Source organism: Enhydra lutris, unplaced genomic scaffold (genome assembly GCF_002288905.1).
Source record: "Enhydra lutris kenyoni isolate GAN:26980312 unplaced genomic scaffold, ASM228890v2 scaffoldscaffold5, whole genome shotgun sequence".
NCBI classification, from domain to species: domain Eukaryota; kingdom Metazoa; phylum Chordata; class Mammalia; order Carnivora; family Mustelidae; genus Enhydra; species Enhydra lutris.
In genome coordinates, this window is record NW_019154089.1 from 44,663,261 (window position 1) to 44,685,677 (window position 22,417).

General features: G+C 42.5%; 1 protein-coding gene across 1 annotated transcript in view; it reads left to right on the forward strand.

Moving 5' to 3' along the window:
* Positions 1–19,193, forward strand: part of LOC111141228 (C-C motif chemokine ligand 28) — a 29,422-nt gene extending 10,229 nt beyond the window's left edge. Inside the window, exons 2-3 of the mRNA XM_022493647.1 lie at positions 13,141–13,267; positions 18,547–19,193. Coding sequence (XP_022349355.1) covers positions 13,141–13,267; positions 18,547–18,739 — 320 coding nt within the window. The 3' untranslated portion in view covers positions 18,740–19,193. The remainder of the gene's footprint in view (positions 1–13,140; positions 13,268–18,546) is intronic.
* Positions 19,194–22,417: the final 3,224 nt, after the last annotated feature.

Genomic DNA, 22,417 nt, shown 5'->3' on the forward strand with positions numbered 1-22,417 from the left:
AGGTGCGTGCACTTCCTCCCGGCCTTCCCGGAAGTGGCAAGCGCCTGCGGGCGACCGGGGCCCCTCCTCTGGGCGTATTCCTCATTGCGCTTGGGCCTTTTCTTGGTCATCGTCCTTTCCGCGCGCCGCGCGCCACTCACGGGTTAACGGAAAAGCCGCGGGACTTCGCCAGGTGCGGCAGGCCCGTTGCGCACGCGCATAGGCCGGAAGAGAGGTGGGACGTGGCCCTAGTTTATTAAGGGAAACGCCGTCCGCTTCTCGTTGCAGCCTTTCTGCCCTGGGCTCCGGCCTGGGCTCGGGTTCCAGCACCAAGTCTTCCGCTTCCTGCCTCTCCTACTCCACAGCCGCCATGACCGCAGACACGTGAGCGCGATAGCAGTAAAGCGCCGCGACGTCGTGCTTTTGTCTTTTCCCCATCTTTGGTTTGGTTTAGTTTCTTGATTTTTCTTTTGCAGGTTCTTGGGTAGAACGTTTATTTTTCGTGCGTGTGTTTTAAATAAATGAACTTAAGCTAAGTTTATATCTCACCCCTTGTAATAAGTAGTACTTCCACTTTTCAAATTAAGTATTGGGTGATTTTTTTTTCCTTAACCTATGAATCGAATAGTTTTTAGTTTCAAAACAAATTACATTTGTAAGTTTATAAATAGTTTGTATATTATTTAGACCCAGACTTTGAGTGGTTACTTTGCACAGGAACTTTCTCTTCAAACACTGTTAAGAATTAAAAAAAAAAAAAAAAAGCAAGCCCTAACTGCAGATAATGCTATGCAACTTTGTGATGTAGGGGAGGAAAAAACCCTTTCTTTCTTCCTTTCTAGGTTCTTGACTGTGGCCCCTAAACAAGACATTAAAAGGGGTAAAGCATACAAATCTATGTTAAGTTTTAGGTGGCATGGGAGCCTTCATAAGGAAATGAAGATCCAATGGGGCAGGTTGAGTCAGCAATTACAAAGTTAGACGGAGTGATAAATTGTGAAAAAGTAACAGACGATGGGACATGGCCTAGGGCCGTTAATCATGAAAGTGACCAGGGATATAAGAGTTAGTTTAACAGGGTTGGTTTGTACAGATTTCCCTTGGCCTCAGCTTCTTCCCCCCGAAGTGAAATAACACTATCTCACTACGCTGAGAGGGGTGAAGTGCCGCCCTCTGGTGATAAAAATGTCTTTCTTCCTCCAAGTGGGAGGAGGGCACCTTTTACTTGGGAGTTTTATCTCCTGCTTTTAGGAAACTTAGAATGCCCTTTTTGCATTGCTGTTTTTTTAAGTTAAGTTTTTAAACTTAAAATCAATATGCCAGAGTGGCATTTCTGGGGAGGTGGAGTTTGCTGAATGCCTTCAGTGAAAATAAATTAGAAATTGTAGACGAAATGGGCAGCTTCTTAGAAAACTAAGATACCAAGATTGACTGGAGAAGATACAGGAAACCCCCCAGAAAAGCACATAACTATTAAGGAAATTAAATCAGAGTTGAACATGTTTCTCTCAAATAGACACCAAGCCTAGATGATTTCAGAGGTTTTAGGAAGCAGTGGAGGAACAGAATCCTCACCTTATACTGATTCTTCAAATATAGAATAACAGAGAAAGCTACCCAGTGCATTGTTGAGATAAATATAACCTTAATACCAAAACATTCAAGATTGACATCAGGGGATAAAAGTATGGGCTACTCTTGTTTATGAAAATAAATGCAGAATTTTAAATAAATAGCAGATCAAACTCAGAATCATATAAAAATTAGTACATTATGACCAACTTTGTTTTAGCCCAAGAGGGCAAGGAAGAAAATAGATTAATCCATCATAGTAATTTAAAATTTGTGTATTGAGTTTACCATGGGCTAAACACTGTTCTAAGTATCTAGCAAAGTAATGAATTAAAGGAGGAAAGCCTTGGATTTCCTGGCTGGCTCAGTCCGTAGAGCATGTGACTCTTGATCTTGGAGTTGTGAGTTCAAGTCCCATATTGGGTGTAGAGATTACCTTAAATTTTTAAAAAAAATTTTAAAAAGTAAAGGAGAAAATCCTTTCATTGCTATAAAGAAGTTGAGAAGGAAGAAATAAAAACATCTGTTTACCAGAAAAACCAAAGAATATCAGCTCTGAACTATTATACCTAAAAAAAGTTCAGCAAAGTTGCTGGATACAAGATCAATATAAAACAATCCATAGCATTTCTACACATCAAAAATAACTAATTAGAAAAAGTAATTTTTCAAAAGACCATTAACAATAGCACAAAACCTATAAGGTACCTAGGAATAGATCTAAGATAAGATATATGACAATATTATTTTCTTCATAAAGGTCTGAAGGACATCAAAGAAACCTTGAGTAACTGGAGAGATAATTCCACACTTACGGATGGGGAAAATATTTTTCAGTTGTCCGGTCTTCCAAAATAATTAATAAATTCAGCACAATTCTAACCAAAATTTCAAAGATTTTTGTAGAACTTAACAAGCAGATTCTAATATTTATAAGAATAGTAAAGAGCCAAGAACAGTCAAGACAGTTTTGAAGAACAAGTTGGGTACGGACACTTAAGTGTGTTGGGTATTAGGATTAAAAAGTCCTTTCAATTGAGACAGTGGTGAATAGAGCAATGAATCCAGAGAAAGTTTAGAAACAGCCCTATGGGGGCGCCTGGGTGGCTCAGTGGGTTAAGCCTCTGCCTTCGGCTCAGGTCATGATCTCAGGGTCTTGGGATCAAGCCCCGCATCGGGCTCTCTGCTCAGCGGTGAGCCTGCTTCCTCCTCTCTCTGCCTGCCTCTCTGCCTACTTGTGATCTCTCTCTCTCTCTCTCAAATAAATAAATAAAAAATCTAAAAAAAAAAAAAAGAAAAGAAAAGAAACAGCCCTATGCATATATGGGAACACGAAGACTTACGAGGTGTCTACGGTATCCGTGAGACTGGGCAGTTCGACTGTGAAAAGGAAGCTATCCGGCCAACAGAAGATCCCTCTACTGATATAGACAAGAGAACACAATATATTATTGAGTGAGCATTAGCAGATTTACAAGCCCTTTGAAAGTGACTCTGAAGTTAGGACAGAATCGCACATATTTTATACAGGAAACAAGAAGCAAGAATAACATCTCTTCAGAAAAACAGAGGTTTGCAACTTTGGCAGTCCCCGTACATCCTGTGAGAGACCCTGAGCTAATTCCAGAGGCATGTTTTTACATATCTAGAGGTTCTTTGGCAGTGACCTTAGATATATAGCTGTAGTATAACAACTGGAGACTGGATTTAATCCTTAGGGAAATTTGCCTCTGTTGCAAAGGTTAGGGTAAGGCCTCAGATTTTCACAATGTCTCTAAGGAAACATTCCTAAGAGAGAAGGGAAGGGGAAAATGGTCTCTTTGTCCTTTATAAATGGAGAAATAATTTTTATTTGCCTTTATGGTTCTGAGATTTTGGTTATCCTTATGCAGACAGTTCCTTTTCTGGCTAACAACATAAACAGCATAAATTCTGGGTATAAAAGACAAAGCTTTTTTTTTTTAAATTTCAAAATACTAACTGAACACCAATTATGTCCTAGACACCAAGGATATGAAGATGGATAAAGCACCGTCCTTTCAATCAAGGAGTGTAGATTTGCGCAAAGGAAATAGATCTATAAACCAAAACAATGAAGACTCTGTAAGGAGGTAAACACTCCATAAGGAAGTATAGGGCGCCTGGGGGAAGCCTGTTGAGATTTGATGATGGGATCTGATGCCAGGTCCCAGGTCCTCAACTGGCCACCCTAAGATACGTTTGCGGGGGAAATTGTCCAGGAGGCAACTTTAATTAAGGAAGGATTCACCCTGGGTGGAACTTTAGCCTCAAGCCTCAGCATGGAACCTCAGGCCTGGTGAATTGGGCTCTCTGGCGAGAACGGACAAACTCCGTTGCTAAAAAGCAAAGCTTTTAAAACAAGATGTTATTTTTATGACTTCTGGCTAGACAAGGATTTGCTAAATATGATATAATAGCGAACTGTAAAGAAAAACTTTAAACATAGTTAAGAGATGAGCTACCAAGTGGAAAAGAACAGTTTCTAATAAAAAAAGATTGGAATCCAAGATATTTTATGAGTTCCTTTAAATAAGTAGTTGGGGGAGGGAACAAACTAAAAAATAAACAAAAAAGCTGGTAGAATAGGATTTAGCAATTTAAAGAGTTAATTTAATAGCCATTCACTCATATAGAAATTTAGGCCACGTTGCAATATCATTTCAATCCCCCCAGATCGGCAAAATTTTAAAGTGATATTATGAAGTGTTGCGGAGAATGTACAGAAATGGAACTTGAATCCACTGCCAGTGGGAGTGTAAATGGGTATCATCACTTCGAGAGCAATTTGCCCATATCACATACAGGAGAAGGTGCACATTTCCTCTCTCCAGCCTTCTGATTTTAGTGTATGTGCTGCCAAAACAAGTATATCCTACAACCTAGCGATTCCATGCGTAGGTCTGTTCTTCTAGAGCAGTGGCTCTCCGAGTGTGGTCCAGAACTGGCAGAATCAGCATCACCTGGGGAGTTGTAAGATGTGCACATTTTCAGGCCTCATCCCAGATGTGCTGAATCAGAAACCTAAAGTTGGGGAAGGATTGACGGCAATTGGGTTTATTTTATTTTATTTTATTTTTTTAAAGATTTTATTTATTTGACGGCACATGAGTGCACACAGAGGAGAGCAGACTCCCCACTGAGAGGGACCCTGGGATCAAGACCTGAGCTGGAGGCAGATGTTTAACCGACCGAGCCACCCAGCTGCCCCATAGCAGTTGGGTTTAAAAATTCCTCCAGATGATTCTCATGCACATTTAATTTCGAGAACCACTGCCTTAGAGAATTTCTCATACAGTTCTGGGGGAGACATAGAAGACCAAGCAAAGCTTAGCTTAGTAGTTTTAAAAAAGTGGTCTCTGGCTTCCAATCCCAGCCCCACCATTTCTTGTCCTGCCCTTTAATCTGGAGAGAGTTATGTAATGTTTCTTCTTATTAATAACCCATCTGTGAGGTGGGGATAAATAGAGTACTTTCAGCATGGAGTTGCTGTGAATGAATGACTTCGCATATGGCAGTGGATGGTCCAGAGTAAGCATTCAACAAATGTAACCTCTTATTATCATTAGGGTATTAATTGCAGCCGTGCTTGTTAACAGTCACAGGAAAGTATTGAAAACATATTTCTTAAAGGTAAGACTGAAAGCAAATGTGGAAAAGGATTAAAATTGGTAAAATTTGGATGGTGCATATATAGGTGTTGTATCCTTTATACTTTCCTAGGTGTTATTTCGCAAGCAAGGGAAAATAACTGAAGTGTTATTAGTTATCCCTCCACACTTAGATTTCTACAGAAAATTGTTTAAGTAAATCATGATGTTAGAAATATTTCCATAGATGTTACTGAGCTTGTGTTTTTGGCAGAAGGTGTAAGGTATTGTGGTCCCAGCACACTTTTTGTATCTTCCTCTTACAACTTGGACTCATAATATTCTATAATCCCCACAAAATATGCATAAATTCTGTCTTTTCCCACTTTTGTGCCTTTGTATCCATTCTCATCCACATTTATGGCCCTATTCAAAGTCTCCATCTTCCAAGTTCCCAGCTCAAATTCCACCTCTTTGATGAAGATGTACGTGGATCCCTGCTATAATTTATCTCTTCTGCCTCTTAATGTTCCAGACACTGATTCTTTCTCATAGAGCCCTTGCCACATTCTGCCTTCTGTCAGAAGTGTTTTCCTCCTACTTTTGTTTTCTCATTTCTTATGTAGTAACAGTTGCAGATCGTCTTTAGTAATGGGGCAAAGATCAGGACAGTCTACAAAATATTTGAAAGATGATACAGGGGTGCGTAGGTGGCCCAGTCAGTTAAACATTTGATTCTTGATTTTGGCTCAGTTCATAATCTCAAGGTGGTGGGATCGAGCCCTGCATCTGGCTCCGCACTGAGCATGGAATGGGCTTAAGACATCCTCTCTCCCTCTCCCTCTGCTCCCACCCACCTCGCTCATGCTCTCTCTCTTAAAAAAAAAAAAAAGAAAAAAAAAAGATTCAAACATTGACTTCAGTTCACTGAATACACACATCAGATGCTACCCATGGAGACTGTATGGTCCAGGCTTCACTGGCCAGTGAATAGAAATTATGATGTTCTGAGTCCTGGCCTTCCCTAGTCAGTCATTATAGGTGTTTTCCCAGGATCCCCAATACAGATATTCTTGATAATTCTCAAATCATGGGTCATAGAGAAGGGTCCTTTCCCTCTAGGAGTCTGAGACAGGTGGTCTGATAGTAATGAAGGATAGTTAGAAGGCAGACAGGCAGGGACAAGGGGCCCCCACCCTAAGAGGAAACCGCTCTGAAAAGGATTTTACACCACCCTGGAAGGAGCCTTCCACCCTTTCCCATATGATAGAGAGATGACAAAGACCTGATTAGATGGCAGGTGTGTGGAGGGTAAATCAGATTAGAACAGCCCACCAACAAGCCCGTAAGAACCCCTAGACTTAGAAACTCTGGTGGCAACCCTCTCAGGTCTCCTCTCTCTTGGGGAGCTTCGTACTATCACTCAATAAACTGCTTTGCTGCCCACTGCTCTTCATCTGGTCTACCTCTTCATTCTTCGAAGCAGCGTGACCAAGAACTGTGGGCAGTGAAGGAAAAGGAAATCCTGTAACAATATGTTCGGGAGGCTGAGCTCTCAAGTAACCAGTGCCCCTACCTGCAGGTTTATGGTGCCCCTGTTGGACAGCTGCTGTTGACCCACTGCTTTCCCCCTGGTGGTTGTCCCCTTTCCCCAGAGGAATGACCTCAGGCCAGCAGGGAACTGCATCTGCTGTTCTCATAAGTCATCTTTCCAGAGAGATTCCCAGGTGGGGCCGACACACTGTGGAGTGACCTTTCCAAAGCAAAGGGGCATGTCTGGGGCAGTCAGGAAAGGGGGTGGAGGGGAGTGGAAAAAGCCTCACAGTAGACCTGAGACCATTGCTCATTCACACTTCTGGGCCCTGTGGTTTTATTGAGCCCACTCGGCAAGACTTCTTACTTATTTGCAAAAATTTTCTTCCCATGTTTCCCTCAGGGAACCCCTACTCCCTGAGACAGATCTGTGTCTATGTAAAGTCCGGTTTGGGAACAAAAGCAGGTTCTTTACCATGGGATTCCTTGCTTTATGCGCAGTGGACCAGCGTGGTGTTTTGGGAAGGCTTAGCTTTCTAATCTCTTCTCAGCTTGTTTTCCCAACCAAGTAACTGTATCAATTGAATTAAAGCTATTTAAATGCGGAAGAAAGGTCACCGGATCCCTTTTTTCAACCTTACTGTCATTTCTAAATCTTTCCGATCTGGAAATTCCGGATCAGCGAGAGAGAGGAAATTCCTATCCCCTCTTTGAAATGGAAATATTCCGGCAGGAGGCCGAATACAAAACCTGTAGGGGGCTGTGTTCTCCAGAAGAATCTTAACATTGCCCTGGCCTGAACTCCCCTGATAACGGTTTTAGTTGCCTGACCTTCTGAACACTCTTCAAAGGATTCCATCTCTCTTGGTGTTTTACATTTCCCGCTGCCTCTGGAGGGCACCAGTCACTTCTGCCAACACGCAGTAAATCTGGCCTGCCTCTTACCTTTCCATAGTTAATCTGTTGTAGTTTATGTGATCTCCAGGTGTGCCCGTCCTACCTTGATATATAAGAAATGTAATCCTGCTTAGTAAATGCATAAAGGTCCTGGGTGCTTTTCTGACTTAAAACTATTCCTTGAATTGGTGTCACCACTCAGATAACTCAAATTCCGGATCACACGTGCTTGCCTATGATTCTTAATTCCCACAGTGCTTCTGAAAGTCCCATTTCTTTTTTTTTTTTAATATTTTTTAAGATTTTATTTATTTATTTGACAGAGATCACAAGTAGACGGAGAGGCAGGCAGAGAGAGAGAGAGAGAGGGAAGCAGGCTCCCTGCTGAGCAGAGAGCCCGATTCGGGACTTGATCCCAGGACCCCGAGATCATGACCTGAGCCGAAGGCAGTGGCTTAACCCACTGAGCCACCCAGGTGCCCTGAAAGTCCATTTCATATTTTACAGCTGCTTGGGTCAAAACTAATAGCAGTGATCTGAGTATTAGCTCTCTGAGGCTAGAAACTCTTCATCTCTCTACTCCCAGGGTCTAGCATAGTGATTCACTATGTACGAATTTATAAGAAAAAAAAAAAATATATATATATATATAGAGGGAGCGATCACTCTGTAAGAATTCACAGAGTAATCCTTACATAGTAAGATGATGAGTGAATGGATGGATACATGAATAAACCCAAAACTTTGCTTGGCGTATTAAAATAGTTTGACTTGGAGAAAAGGCAGCACAGCATTGCTAAAGAAGTAATTGGTCTTAGGAAATGAATGCATTAATAAATGTAAGGACAACCAATGTTCTGTTCTCCTATAGCATTTAAAAAATGGAAATATGATTCACATACCATAAAATTCACCATTTTAAAGTGTGTAATTCAGTGGTTTTTAGTATATTCACAGATTTGTACGACCATCACTACTCTCCAGTTAGCAGTCACTCCCCAATTCCGCCTACCTCCACCCTGGCAATAACTAATCTACTGTGTGGATTTGCCCATCCTGACATTTCCTATAAATGGAATCATACAATATGTGGCCTTTTGAATCTGGCTTCTTTCGCCTTGTAAGCCCGTTCCACTTTGACCATTTTAAAGTGTGTAATTCAGTGGTTTTTAGTATATTCACAGATTTGTACGACCATCACTACTCTCCAGTTAGCAGTCACTCCCCAATTCCGCCTACCTCCACCCTGGCAATAACTAATCTTCTGTGTGGATTTGCCCATCCTGACATTTCCTGTAAATGGAATCATACAATATGTGGCCTTTTAAATCTGGCTTCTTTCGCCTTGTAAGCCCGTTCCACTTTGACCATCAGTCTGTGAACATGTGTTTTGCTGTGTTGTGATTATTTGTTTACCTCCCTGCCTCCCACTGGACTCTAAAATATCACAAGGACAGAAACTATGCCTTGTTTATTTCAACGTTTCTAATGCAGGATTCAGGACTGGGCACAGCGTGGACACTCAGTACATGTTTGCTTTTCCTAGTCCAGTGAATCTGGTTGTTCAGTGCTTGGGTGTTCCTCTCTGCACATTCGTCACACGCATAACAAAATGAAAAGCTCCTTACTGGGTCTAGATTGAGAGGAAAGAGGTGGATCCTTGTGGCATGACATGGCTTGCAGTGGGAAAGGTAAACATCTTCCTTGTTTGGGCTACTGCAGACTTGCATGACAGCTAAATTAAAACAGGAGTGAGACTGAGCAGGACCATTAACACTCTTTTTTTTTTTTTTTTAAGATTTTATTTATTTAATTTGACAGACAGAGATTACAAGTAGGCAGAGAGGCAGGCAGAGAGAGAGAGGAGGAAGCAGGCTCCCTGCCGAGCAGAGAGTCCGATGCGGGGCTCGATCCCAGGACTCTGGGATCATGACCTGAGCCGAAGGCAGAGGCTTTAACCCACTGAGCCACCCAGGTGCCCCAGGACCATTAACACTCTTAATCACTTACGCGCATATATTTCAACTATATTAATTAAAATTAGTGGTTTAAGGGTTATTGAGGGGCACCTGGGTGACTCAGTTGGTTACGCATCTGTTTTGGCTTAGGTCATGATCCCTGGGTCCTGGGATGGAGTCCCCCCCAATCAGGCTCCCTCGCAGCAGGAGGTCTGCTTCTCTCCCTGCTTCTCCTCCCCCTGGCTTGTGCTCTCTCTCTCTCTCTCTCTCTCTCTCTCTCTCTCAAAGAAATAAAATCTTAAAACAATAAAAATAAAAATTATCTAGGGGCATCTGGGTGGCTCAGTAGTTGAATGCTGGTCTCTTGGTTTTGGCTCAGGTCATGATCTCAGGCTCCTGGAATCAAGCCAAGCCCTGAGTCGGGCTCTGAGCTCAGTGTAGAATCTGCTTCCCCTCTCCTTTTCCCTCTGCCCCTCCGTCTACTTGTGTGTATGTGCTTTCTCTCGCTCTCTTTCAAATAAATCTTTAAAGGAATTTAAAAAGTAAAAGTTATTGAAGACACTCTTTTTTTGGTAAATGGATTTATGTAAATATAATTAATATATATGGGGATTATATATATATTTTATTTATTTGTGTATGTGTGTATATATATGGGGATTGTATATGTATTTTAATTTCCCAAGAATTAAAAAAAACATATATTGAGCTGATGCTAAGTTGTTACTGATCTATATCGCAAGCTGAGATTCTATTCTAAATATGGCAGCATTGGGCTATTCAGGACCCATGATGGCACAGGAGAAGAAGGTAAAAGTCTTTCTTCCTGGAGGGAAAGAGCTCCGGCTAATTTTTTACAGATCCTTCTTGAGGCTCTGAGACTCGGGCATTTTCTCTGAGACTCAGGCATTTCTGAGACTCAAAGCATTGAGTCTCAGAAGTCTCAGAAGACTTAGAAGACACCAGGTTCTTCTAGGAGTTTGACTCAGACTCTAGATAGACAACTGAGAAAAGCATTCTTTCTCTTCTACCCCGGTGTTCTGGACACGCAGTTCCTTCTTGGAATGTTCCATTTCCTCTCAATCAGGTGAATTTTTACTCGTCTTTTAAAACTGAGTCCATGGGGCGCCTGGGTGGCTCAGTGGGTTAAGCCGCTGCCTTCGGCTCAGGTCATGATCCCAGGTCCTGGGTTCAAGCCCCACATCGGACTTTCTGCTCAACAGGGAGCCTGCTTCCTCCTCTCTCTCTGCCTGCCTCTCTGCCTACTTGTGATTTCTCTCTGTCAAATAAATAAATAAAATCTTTAAAAAAAACAAAAATAAAATAAAAAATAAAACTGAGTCCAACTTCATGTCCTCTGATGCCAACCCTGTCTTCCCTACTCAGAAATATTGCATGCTTGTTGAAAATTTGCCCCCTGTCTAGAAATAGTCCTTGCTTATAAATTTGGGCGTATATATTTCCATAATTTTTCCCTCTGTGTATCTGACACATTATTTTTATACAAGTGGGATCATTTACAGTTCTTGGACTGAAACTTGCTTTTCTCACTTAACAGTAAATTGTGTTTCTTATAATTAAACAATAAATTATGTTTCTTAAATTCCACATTCATTTACCTTAGTGTATATGTACATAAATACATCATCCTTTATTCCATTTGGATCTACTATTATATTGGTAAACATTTAGGTGGGCTGTAATGTTTTGCTATAGTGAACAGCTGTGTACCTGTCTGTAAGACTTGTGGGAGCCTTTTGGAAGGACAGAATTCCAGAAGTACAGTGGAGTGGGCCAGGAGGATTGTATCCTAAGCATTTGGTTCTGTATGTGTCCTCCTTAGACATACATTCAGGGCCTCAGTAGTGTGATCTCTGTCTATCTTTTGAACCATATCTTCTGTCACTCACCTTCCTAACTACTCAGTTCAGACGAAGTGGTTGATTTTTCTCCATGCCCTCAATGCATACAGGCATTCCTGTCTCAGAATTCTTGACCACACACTTCCTTTAGTTTTGACAAAGTTGTCTTCATTTTTCTCCACCTGTCCAAATCCTTAAAGATTCATCCAAGTCCTCCTTGGTAGGAAACCTAAACCTGCTCCAGGGGCCCATGTGGTCCTTCTCTTCTCAACTGGGTGGGACACTCACTTCTTTCATCTCTAATCAAGTCAGTCTTCAATCTACTAGCATTGTTGTCTGGAGCTATTTTTCATTTCTTCCCTATACTTAATGTTTTATCTTCCCCAAATACAATGTAAGTTCTGGAAGGAAGGAACATGTCCTGTCCCAGGTTTGCATTCACAAAACCGTCAGTAAGTGTCTTCACCTTGCTTGGGTGGATTGGCATTCTGTTTCTCTGGAATCTGAGAGCCAGACACGATATAATGAGCCCTGGGTGTTATATACAACTGATGAATCAGTGAACTCTACCTCTATAGCTAATAATATACTTACTGTATGTTAATTAGTTGAATTTAAATGTAAAATAAAAAAGGAAGAAAGGCCATTAGTTTTATTGTTGTTTTTGTTTTTAAATTCCAGTATAGTTCCACTGTGTACAATAAGTGATTCAGCACTTCCATACAACACCCAGTGCTCATCACAAGTGCCCTCCTTCATCTCCATCACCTGTTAACCTATCCCCCACCCACCTCCCCTCTGATAACCATCGGTTTGTTCTCTATAGTCAAGAGTCTGTTTCTTGGCTTGCCTCCCTTCCTTCCTTCCTTCTTCCTTTCTTTTCCTTTTTTTCCTTTCCTTTCCTTTCCTTCCCTTCTCTTTCTTTTCCATTTGTTTTGTTTCTTAAATTCCACATGAGTGAAATCCTGTGGTGTTTCATTCTTTTTGATGACTGAGTAATATTCCACGTGTGTGGAATACACATCTTCTTTATCCATTCGTCTATTGATAGACACTTGGGCGGCTTCCATAGTTTGGCTATTGTAAATAATGCTGCTATAAACATAGGGGTGCATGAATCCCTTTGAATAAGTGTTTTTGTATTTTGGGGGTAAATACCCTGCAGAGTGATTACTGGATCATAAGGGAGTTCTATTTTTTACTTTTTGAGGACCCTCCATACAGTTTTCCACAGTGGCTGCACCAGTTTGCATTCCCACCAACAGTGCAAAAGAGTTCCTTTTTCTTCACAGCCTCACCAACACCTGTTGTTTCTTGTGTTGTTGATTTTAGCCATTCTGAACAGGTGTGAGGTGATCTCTCCTTGTGGTTTTGAGTGATGTTGAGCATCTTGTCATGTGTCTGTTGGCCACCTAGATGTCTTCGGAGAAATGTCTGTTCTTGTCTTCTGCCCATTTTTAAATTGGATTATTGGGGTTTTTAAAAAGATTTTATTTATTTGAGAGAAAACATAAGCTGGGGAGGAGCAGAGGGAGAGGAACAAGCAGACTCCTAGCTGAGCAGGGAGCCCAGCATGGGGCTCGATCCCAGGACCCCAAGATCATGACCTGAGCCGAAAGCAGATGCTTCACCAACTGAGCCACCCAGGAGCCCCAGATTATTTGTTTCTGGAGTGTCTAGGCTCTTGTCCTACGAACTGTGAGATGTAACATTTTCTTTCTTTTCTTCTAGCCATACTTCCCATTGCCTCCAGCTGTTGCACTGAGGTTTCACATCATATCTCGCGAAGGCTTCTGGAGAGAGTGAATCTGTGTCGCATCCAGAGAGCTGATGGGGACTGTGACTTGGCCGCTGTCATGTGAGTGCTCTTCAGCCAGGAGGGCTAAACCTGTCTGGGGTTCGTTTCTTGGCCCATGAGCAGTAGGTTAGCAAGGCTTTGCCTGATATGCAACATACAAAGAATCATTTAGACGAGGGAGGGGAGAGTAAATATTCCACCATTCCAGCCTGAGGCTCCCCGAGGTGAGCACAGTCTCCCAGGACTGGTGTGTCCAGAGCCCCAGGCTCGCCTCCGTGGCCCCCACTGCTGTGCTGTAATTCAGGATCAATACTTTCAGTTATTGGACAGTGTGTGTGACTTTCCAAAACAAAACTAGGGACATTCTGAGTGAAAAAGCAAAACAGAAGGAAGGTGTCTCTGTTCTGTTTTGTGGCTTTACCTGTAGCTTTTTCCAGGCAAGTTTATGGGTTGCTGTCATTTTTTACTCCCTGAATTCATCAAGAATATATACAAGGTTCAAACAGAAGTAGATGTCTGTACCTGTCACATGCAATCAAGCCCAAATGCCCATCTTTGCTCTTGATTCTGGGCTGTCGTCTTCTGGTGAACCTTTTCCAAGCTTACCTCTGGCTCAGTTATCAAACACTTTCGATTTCTGAGGCACCGGGTGGCACAGTTGGTTGAGCATCTGCATTTGACTCAGGTCATGATCCCGGGGTCCTGGGACCAAGTCCCACAACGGGCTCCCTGCTCAGCAGGGAGTCTGCTTCTCCCTCTGCCCCTCCCCCAGCTCATGCTCTCTCTCAAATAAACAAAACCTTTAAAGAAAAAAAACAACCTTAGATTTCTGTGTTCTTCATGTCCCCATAGAAACTTTAAAATCTGAAATTCATTGGTATGTAGCAAATCTGGATTCTGACAACAATGCTGTGAGGAAGGCGTAAATTATCTCCATGTCACACAAGATAAAGCTGTGCCCAATGAGTATATAGTTAACCTCGTGACGCACAGCTAGAGAGTGGCAGAGATGGGCTGTGAACCAGGTCTCGTTCAGAGCTCCATATACTTCAGAGATCTCTCAGAAGTGATGATGGGACCCACCATAAAACGCTCTCCCCAAACTTCATTGTATCTGGCACCTTCAGATCATGAGGACAGTGTATCCGGCATCTCCCTGGTGTGCTGGTTTTAACGCCACTGGGGATGCTAATGAGCCCTGGGTATATCCCCTTCTTGGGGCTACAAATAAGCCCGGTGCTTATGCCTGAGTTCCTGAGTCACTGAGAAGCCTCTTTATTTATTCAGTGAGTTCAACAAATAGTTATTGATTCACGTTTCTGTACCAAGCACCGTTCTATCCTTGACTTGTGCAGGGGGATGAAGCAGTAACCTAAGGGACTCTGCCCTCTTAGAGTCTCTAGGACTCTTCACTGAGTCCTGCAGACCGTTCTCTGAGATCTAAGATATATTTTGTTCCCTCTCAGAGGAATCCAACTATCACCCAACTTTGAGAAACACGGCTCCAAGACAAGATTCTTAAAATTTCAGAGGAAGAGTTTGTAAGATGTTCATTGATAGAGTTCCTTCAGGTCGGGGGGCTGTGAACTCCTTAAATTTGTCAGTATGAATGTATGAGCATTTTTTCAAGGGAGAAGGTTCACAGATTTTGTAAGATCCACAAAAGGATCTTAGATAGGATATAGTTTAAAAAGCATACTTGGGAGGGGAGCCGCGGGTGGCTCAGTGTCTGACTGGATTTTGGCTCAGATTATGATCTCAGGGTCATGAGACCAACCCCACATCAATGTGGAGCCTGCTTGAGGTTCTCTCTCCCTCTCTCTCTGCTCCCCCGCCCGCCCTGCTCACATGCTCTCTCTTAAAAAAACAAATCACACTTGAGGTTAGATTTGCAGAGGAAGATAATTCTGGCTCAGAGTGTTAACGAGCATGAGTATCTATGTGGCAGGAGGACTCTCTGCTTCTCCTCAGCTCCAGTCACCACACTGGGTCCATTGGTTTAGGTGATTTCATCACTGGGAACCAGGGAGCACTTACCAATGAGGTACCCTCGGAGGGGTGCTTCAAGTTCCCAACTTCTCTGAAAAACTCTCTTAGTACATGGCCAAGATTCTAACAGTCTTTTACTTAATCTTAATAAATAGTGCTGGTAATAGTTGAGAGTGAGTATCTGTGGGCAGTTCATGGATAGACCACGTACTCTGGAGAATTGGAAACATCTCAGTGCCTGTATCGGCTCTACATACCTACCTTTCTGGCTGCTCTCAGAAACACCAAATGCTCAGCTGTCATTTCTGCCTCACTGGCACACATCACCTCAGACCATAGAGGCCTTTGAACATGTAAGGGATCCCATGGGACTCCCAGGAAGGTATGGGGAAAGACACAGAGAAGTTTCTCTCTGTATATAAGAGTAAGAACAGATCCTGGGAATTAGCAGGGGATGCCAGTGGTAACAGGATTTCCAGAAAAAAAAAAGGTATAGGAATAGAAATGTTCTCATTTTGATAAGGGAAAATATGATTTTAAAAAAGTGACTTCATTTTAAAAAGCACTTGATTTTAATTAAAGGGAAACTATGAAGCCAATCACTTAGATCTAAAAATAATTTATTCAAGTACAGATTTTAGATACCGAAAACATTGCAAGTGTTAGAAATATAAGTCCCCAAAAGCACGTATTATTAATCTCAACTAACAGATATAAATGAGCTTATAGTGAACTCACTAGATTTCTTTCCTTTTCCTTTTGGGCCTAAAATAGGTCCTTTGTTTCACGCCCTGTGGATGATCATTGTAATTTTTGTTCTCTGAGAGGGGAATTTGCTTGTTTAAACCCTTCTACAATGACTTCATTAAAGAGCTTCTGGCTATTAATATAAACACAGTGCAGAGTTGTTTATCTTGGGCAGAGCACTGAGGCTTTTGAAGTTCACAGATACCTGTTGGGAAAAAAACTTGGGGTTATTAAATAAAGTTATCTAGGAATCTAGAGCACTTTTTCAAAAGTGATTGCTGAGGGGCTGTTGTGCTTAGGGGAAGGGGCAAAGAAAACAGGTTCAGGGAACAATTACAGGTTTAATGTCTGTGGTGGGGCTGTGCCTGTAGGTCCGTGGACCATCTGTAGCTACTCTCTTAGGGGCAAAAGAATTAGGGGATCAGCCTTATGGTTTCTTGGAGTCCAAAGTCTCCACCAAGATATACACAACGGGCTGGGTCAGCGCCAAGCAGAATACTGTGGAGTTGTGGGGGGTGGGGTGGGGGGGTGGGGGTGTGGAGGAGGGATTGTGGGATAGGCTACCTCGTCCAACACGACCTCAACTCTTTTTATCCTGATGATGGCATACACCGGGGATACAGGCACAGGTTTAAGCAGTCTTGAAACTTTAAGATTTGGAAACATCCTAGAACCTTGGATTTGGGAGCTGTGTTCTGGTAGCTGCTTTTTTCCCCTTTTATTTCCTTGAGAGTTTGAGGCCCCATGGGGCAGGCCTTTGCAAAGGGTCCTACATGGTAGCTGTTGCCAGTTTTCCTATGGCTCTCCACCTCCCTGGTCCTCTCTCCATGAGCCCCCCCACCTTGTCCAGTGCTCACCTTCAGCTCCAGTGCCCCTGCCGCTCCCCGAAGCTCCTTGTTGCTCGTGGACTGAGGGAGTCCCACAGCTAATGCTGTGGGCTTAACTGGATGTCGGTGGAGCGTTTCTTCGCTGGGTGTCTGCTCAGGTTCTTGCTGGCCTTTGGGAATGATAGGAGCTTCAACTCCTTTTTGTTTCCTCCTCTTCTGAGCACTATGGCTGGGTGCTCTCCTCTAGCGGCCATTGGCAAACCAACCAGCTTCCCTTTGGGAGACTTCTCAGTGTAATACACTCAGAGAATGCACTGTCCTCCTCTCAAAAAGCCTCACTTCTTTCAAATTAACATTCCCACCTGCTGGCTTTATTATGCCTAAGCTCACTGAGGCCTTCCCCAGGTTTCCCCCTCATTCCAAGAGTCCCCACATTAGCGAATGATTCCTCTTGGGTCATCTGGAAAAAATGGCAACCTACTCTGTATCCTTCTGGGTTTTTTCCCCAGTAACAGGCAGGGGTTTGTTTTATCTGGATACAGAATGTCTGTGGAGAGCCAGCAGCATCGTGACATTTAGTAAGAGCTGGATGGCACCTGGGGGCAAATTAAAAGTCACAGTATCTTTTGTAACAAGAAATTCTTCCAGTTCCTAGAAATTGTGGGCGCTGCTTTATGGTTTTCTCACCCCAAGGTGAAAATTAAAACATGAAAACATTTGAGAAGGGGTTTGAATCCATAGTATATTAAAATGTTACCAAACACCTAGAATATTTTAGTTGACTGTTTTGTTAAAAACAAAACCAGACTGTTTATTTTGAACAATTTTCACTTCATGTCTATAACTAATTACAGAATTCCTACTCTGAACAAGGCCTTTTTTCAAGACAATTCCAGACTACTCCTCCTTCAAGGAGCATCACACCCCAGGACAAGGAGGTTTGAAACAAAAAGTCATACAAAAGACAGCACAAGCTAAATCCCAGAGGAGAGGTCATGCTGAGAGACTCAAAGGGAAAACAGGGCATTTAGCTGAGACAATCTAGAAAAACTGCGTGGAGGAGAGATGTATGAGATGGGCCGTGAGGTGTGAGTTGGGTTTGTTGGGCGAAGCACTGGGTCAGGAAATACCATTGTTTTCCCTTGGTTTCTCTCCTTTCCCTCATTCCTTCCCTCCTCCCTCCCACTTTTTTTTAAAGATTTTATTTATTTATTTGACAGAGAGAGAGCACAAGCAGGGGGGCAGGCAGAGGGAGAGGGAGAAGCAGGCTCCACGCCAAGCAGGGACCCTGACTTGGGGCTTAGTCCTAGGACCCCGAGATCATGACCTAGCTGAAGGCAGTTGCTTAACTGACTGAGCCACCCAGTCGCCCTTCTCCTCCTCTTCATGCTGTGTCTGAGGAACCTCCGGCCACGGGGAAGTGAGGATTCAACCTCGTGGGCTCCGCGGCTTAAGAATTCCAGTCTCGTGGGGCGCCTGGGTGGCTCAGTGGGTTAAAGCCTCTGCCTTCGGCTCAGGTCATGATCCCAGAGTCCTGGGATCGAGCCCCGCATCTGGCTCTCTGCTCAGCGGGGAGCCTGCTTCCTCCTCTCTCTCCCTCTGCCTGCCTCTCTGCCTACTTGTGATCTCTGTCTGTCAAATAAATAAATAAAATCTTAAAAAAAAAAAAAAAAAAGAATTCCAGTCTCGTGTCTCTCATTGGGAACTGTGTCTGAGTCACTAAGTTTTTACTTGGCCTTTCCTTCAGTGACTTTGTTTATCTTCCCTCCATGGCAGCCTTCACGTCAGGCGCAGAAGAATCTGTGTCAGCCCGCGCAGTCCTGTTATTAAGCAGTGGATAAAAGAACAAGCAGCCAAGAAAAACGCCAAAGGCAACATCTGCCACAAGAAGAAACATGCTGGCCAGAGGAAAAGTAAAGGAGCACATCAGGGGAAACCAGAAATCGATGGCCATAAAACTCCTTATTAAGGCATTTGCAAATGAACCTACACAGACAGTTCCTCAACTGGACTTGGCCATGGTTGCTTGTAAATTTCTCTCGTGGAAGTTCTTTATTGGGAGTCAACAGGGCAAAACATACTATACATTTTAAAGGAACAATTATGCAGGATGCAAACGTAGCCAATAATATGCTTATCTGAAAATGAAATGAAAAGATAGTACTTCTCTTTGTATCCCATTTTAAGAGCAGCATACAGATCTAATTTCTCCAACTTTTTTATAATGAAGGTTTGCAAACCTACAGAGAAGTTGAAAGATTTTCACAATGAACACTTATGTACCTTTCACGTAGATTAATGATTGTTAATATTTTGCCACATTTATTTTCTCTCTTTTCTCTCTTTGAGTGCATGTGTGTATAAAACATTTTATATATAAATACATTTTTTTACTAAACCATTTGACAATAAGTTGCAGATGTTGTGATACTTTTTTTATGTTATAACTCGACATTCCCCAAGAATAAAGACCTTTTGTATATAATCACACTATCAGTTTTATAACTAAATATATATATACAAAATATATATATTCCACATTTAATTTTTCCCCAACTATTTCCAGAGTATAATTTTTGTATAGTTTTTTAATCAATCAAGGTTCACATACTGCAATTAATTGTTACATTACATTAGCAACTTTTATTCTAAGAAAATCTCCTGCTTTTTTTCTTTTCTTTCGTCCCACAGCACAGACTTTTTATAAGAGAGTCTGGGGCAGAATCTGTCCCACATTCTGGATTTGCCTATTTTCTAATGACTGCTTTCAGGTGGAGCAGTTTTGATAAGAACGCTATGTGAATTTGTGTATTATTGTATTACTTAGAGTTTATAAACACTGGAGTTTATTTTCTGCATAGAAAAGTCTTAGCTGTGTATCACTTTATTTTTTTTCTTTTTTATTTCTTTTCAGTGTTCCAGAATTCCTTGTGCATATCACTTTAGTATCACATCTAGTTTGAGTAACTACCGTTGCTGGTTCAAGAAACTCTAATGCTAGAAAAAAAAAGTCTGCTTTGCTCAGGGAGCCCTCCAGCTCGCACAGTGAGTTCTTAGTGCATGAGGGAGGGATCCAGAGTTGGATGCCATGTGGGATGAGGTTACATTCTCCTAACAAGAACCTTACATCTCTTAACTCCTGACCCATCTTTCCCACACCTTGTGGGTGGATCCTGTTGTGTGGCTTGTCTTTTGGCCTCCTTGTGGTCCACAGAATCTTCCAGATGCAGAGTAAGACCTAGGGTCACATGGAAGAGCTGAGCCTCCAGTAGGTTAAAATATCATCAAATGGCCTTTATTTAGTTCCCCTCATGGACAGTAAGTTAGCATGTGATTTTTTTTAAGTGATTTTTTAAAAAGATTTTATTTATTTATTTGACAGAGATCATAAGTAGGCAGAGAGGCAGATAGAGTTGGGGCGGGGGAGCAGGCTCCCCGCTGAGCAGAGAGTCCGATGCAGGGCTCGATGTGGGGCTCGATCCAGGACCCTGGGATCATGACCTGAGCGGAAGGCAGAGGCTTTAACCCACTGAGCCACCCAGGCGCCCCAGCATGTGATTTTTTATTCTTATCAACAGTCCTGTGAAATTTGTGCTGATATTTCTACTTTATGGATGAGGAAATCTGAAGCTCATAGAGGTAAAATGACCTGCCCATAGGCCTACAGGAAGTGGCAGAGACAAGCTTTGTATCCAGGTCCCCAGACTTTCCCCAGTTCTGGCAGCCCTAGCTCTGGGCCTAAAAGGTGTGCCCGTGGAGCTGGGGCAGAGGGAGAGGAGTTCAGATCAAGATCTCTGCACCTGGTGCATCACGAAGGGCTAGGGGATGCCGGCCAAAGGTTCTAGGTTCTACGGAAGGCTAGCTAGTACTGAAACAGGCCCCAACCTGACTGGACAGAGTTTCATACTCCTAGGCAGTGGAGGAAATTACACTCTATTTATAACCTTTGTTTTGCAAAATCTCTCTCACCATGTTTTTCTTTTCAACATAAAGACAGATTTTATTAAAAAAAAAAAAATACAGGGGCACCTGGGTGGCTCAGTGGGTTAAAGCCTCTGCCTTCGGCTCAGGTCATGATCCCAGGGTCCTGGGATCGAGCCCCACATCGGGCTCTCTGCTTAGCGGGGAGTCTGCTTCCTCCCCACTCTCTCTCTCTGCCTGCCTCTCTGCCTACTTGTGATCTCTGTCAAATAAATAAATAAAATCTTTAAAAAAAAAATACAGCATTCTTCTACTCAAGTCATCATGCTTTTTAATATAATTCAGGCGATCCTAACAAAAATGGTTTCTAGATGTCTTACCCTATTCTGGCCCCTGTAAGAACATGCCAGAGGCTGGGGAACTTATAAACAACAAACATTCATTCCTCATGTTTCTGGAGGCTGGGAATCCTGGATGATGGCATCAGCTGATTCTTCCATGTCTGGGGAAAGTCCTCTTGCAGGGTTGCAATTAGTGTTTGGTAGAAGGCATGTGTATACCAGGGTAGGAAACTGGTGTGGGGTGTGTGTGTGTGTGTGTGTGTGTGTGTGTGTGTGTGTCTGTAGGGAGTCAACTTTAGAATTCTTCCAGTTATGTTGGTTTTCAGTTTTTGAATCAATCTGAGATTCTAGACCAGTGATTCTGAACTGGGGTAGAGACTGACTTTTGCTCTCCTCTCCTAGGGAACATTTGGTAACATCTGGAGAACTGCTAATCCACCTATCATTATAGGTATAAGGTTAAGAGAGTCCCCAAAATAAGTATCTAGTCCAAGATGTCAGTAGTGCCAGGGTTGAGAAACCCCAACTTAAAGAAAACGTCAAGGAAAATTCTCCTCCTCCTTCCCCTCCAAATCCCCCTCCCCTTCCTTCTTCCCCCTCCTCTACACCTTATCACCCTCAGCCACATAGGCTAATGGATGGTATATGGTGGATGTATTATTCAAAGTTACAAAGATAAAGAATAGTCATAAAACTCAAGATGGGGAGGGAGAAGGGAAGGGAAATTGGGAGTAGTAAGGAAACAGTAGACATTGCCTAAAATTGATAAAGAAATAAAAAATACTTTCAGCATTTCATTTAAAATGGTGGAGGTAACCCCTGATGGGTTACCCCCAAATATGGCATGTTGAAATATTGACTATTTTAAGCTGAAGGACTTTGAGAAAATGAGACAAGCAAGAAAGTCATTCTGACCTCCCCATCTTTCTCCTTGAAGCAGGTCCTAAATCGCTCAGATATGAGATGAAAACTTACATTAAATAAATGTATATATTTTTCCTCTGTTCATGCCATTGTCAGCTTAAATTTTCAAACCCATTTAGGGACTCTAAGAGGATTGAGGAACACTTTCTTTCCCCTGTAACACCAGAAATAAAAACTTTAAAGAGATTTAAAACGGCCGTATCCAAGAAGTAGGTCTGGGAATAGGGAGGGTACAGTGAGAGAATGTTTTTAATGATAAATTCTGCTGCACTTTTGATTTTTTGTTTTTTTTACTATGCACTTGTTACTTTATAAAAATACAACCTTAAAAAAACTTAGGGGGTTGGGGCGCCTGGGTGGCTCAGTGGGTTAAAGCCTCTGCCTTCGGCTCAGGTCATGGTCCCGGGGTCCTGGGATCGAGCCCCGCATCGGGCCCTCTGCTCAGCAGGGAGCCTGCTTCC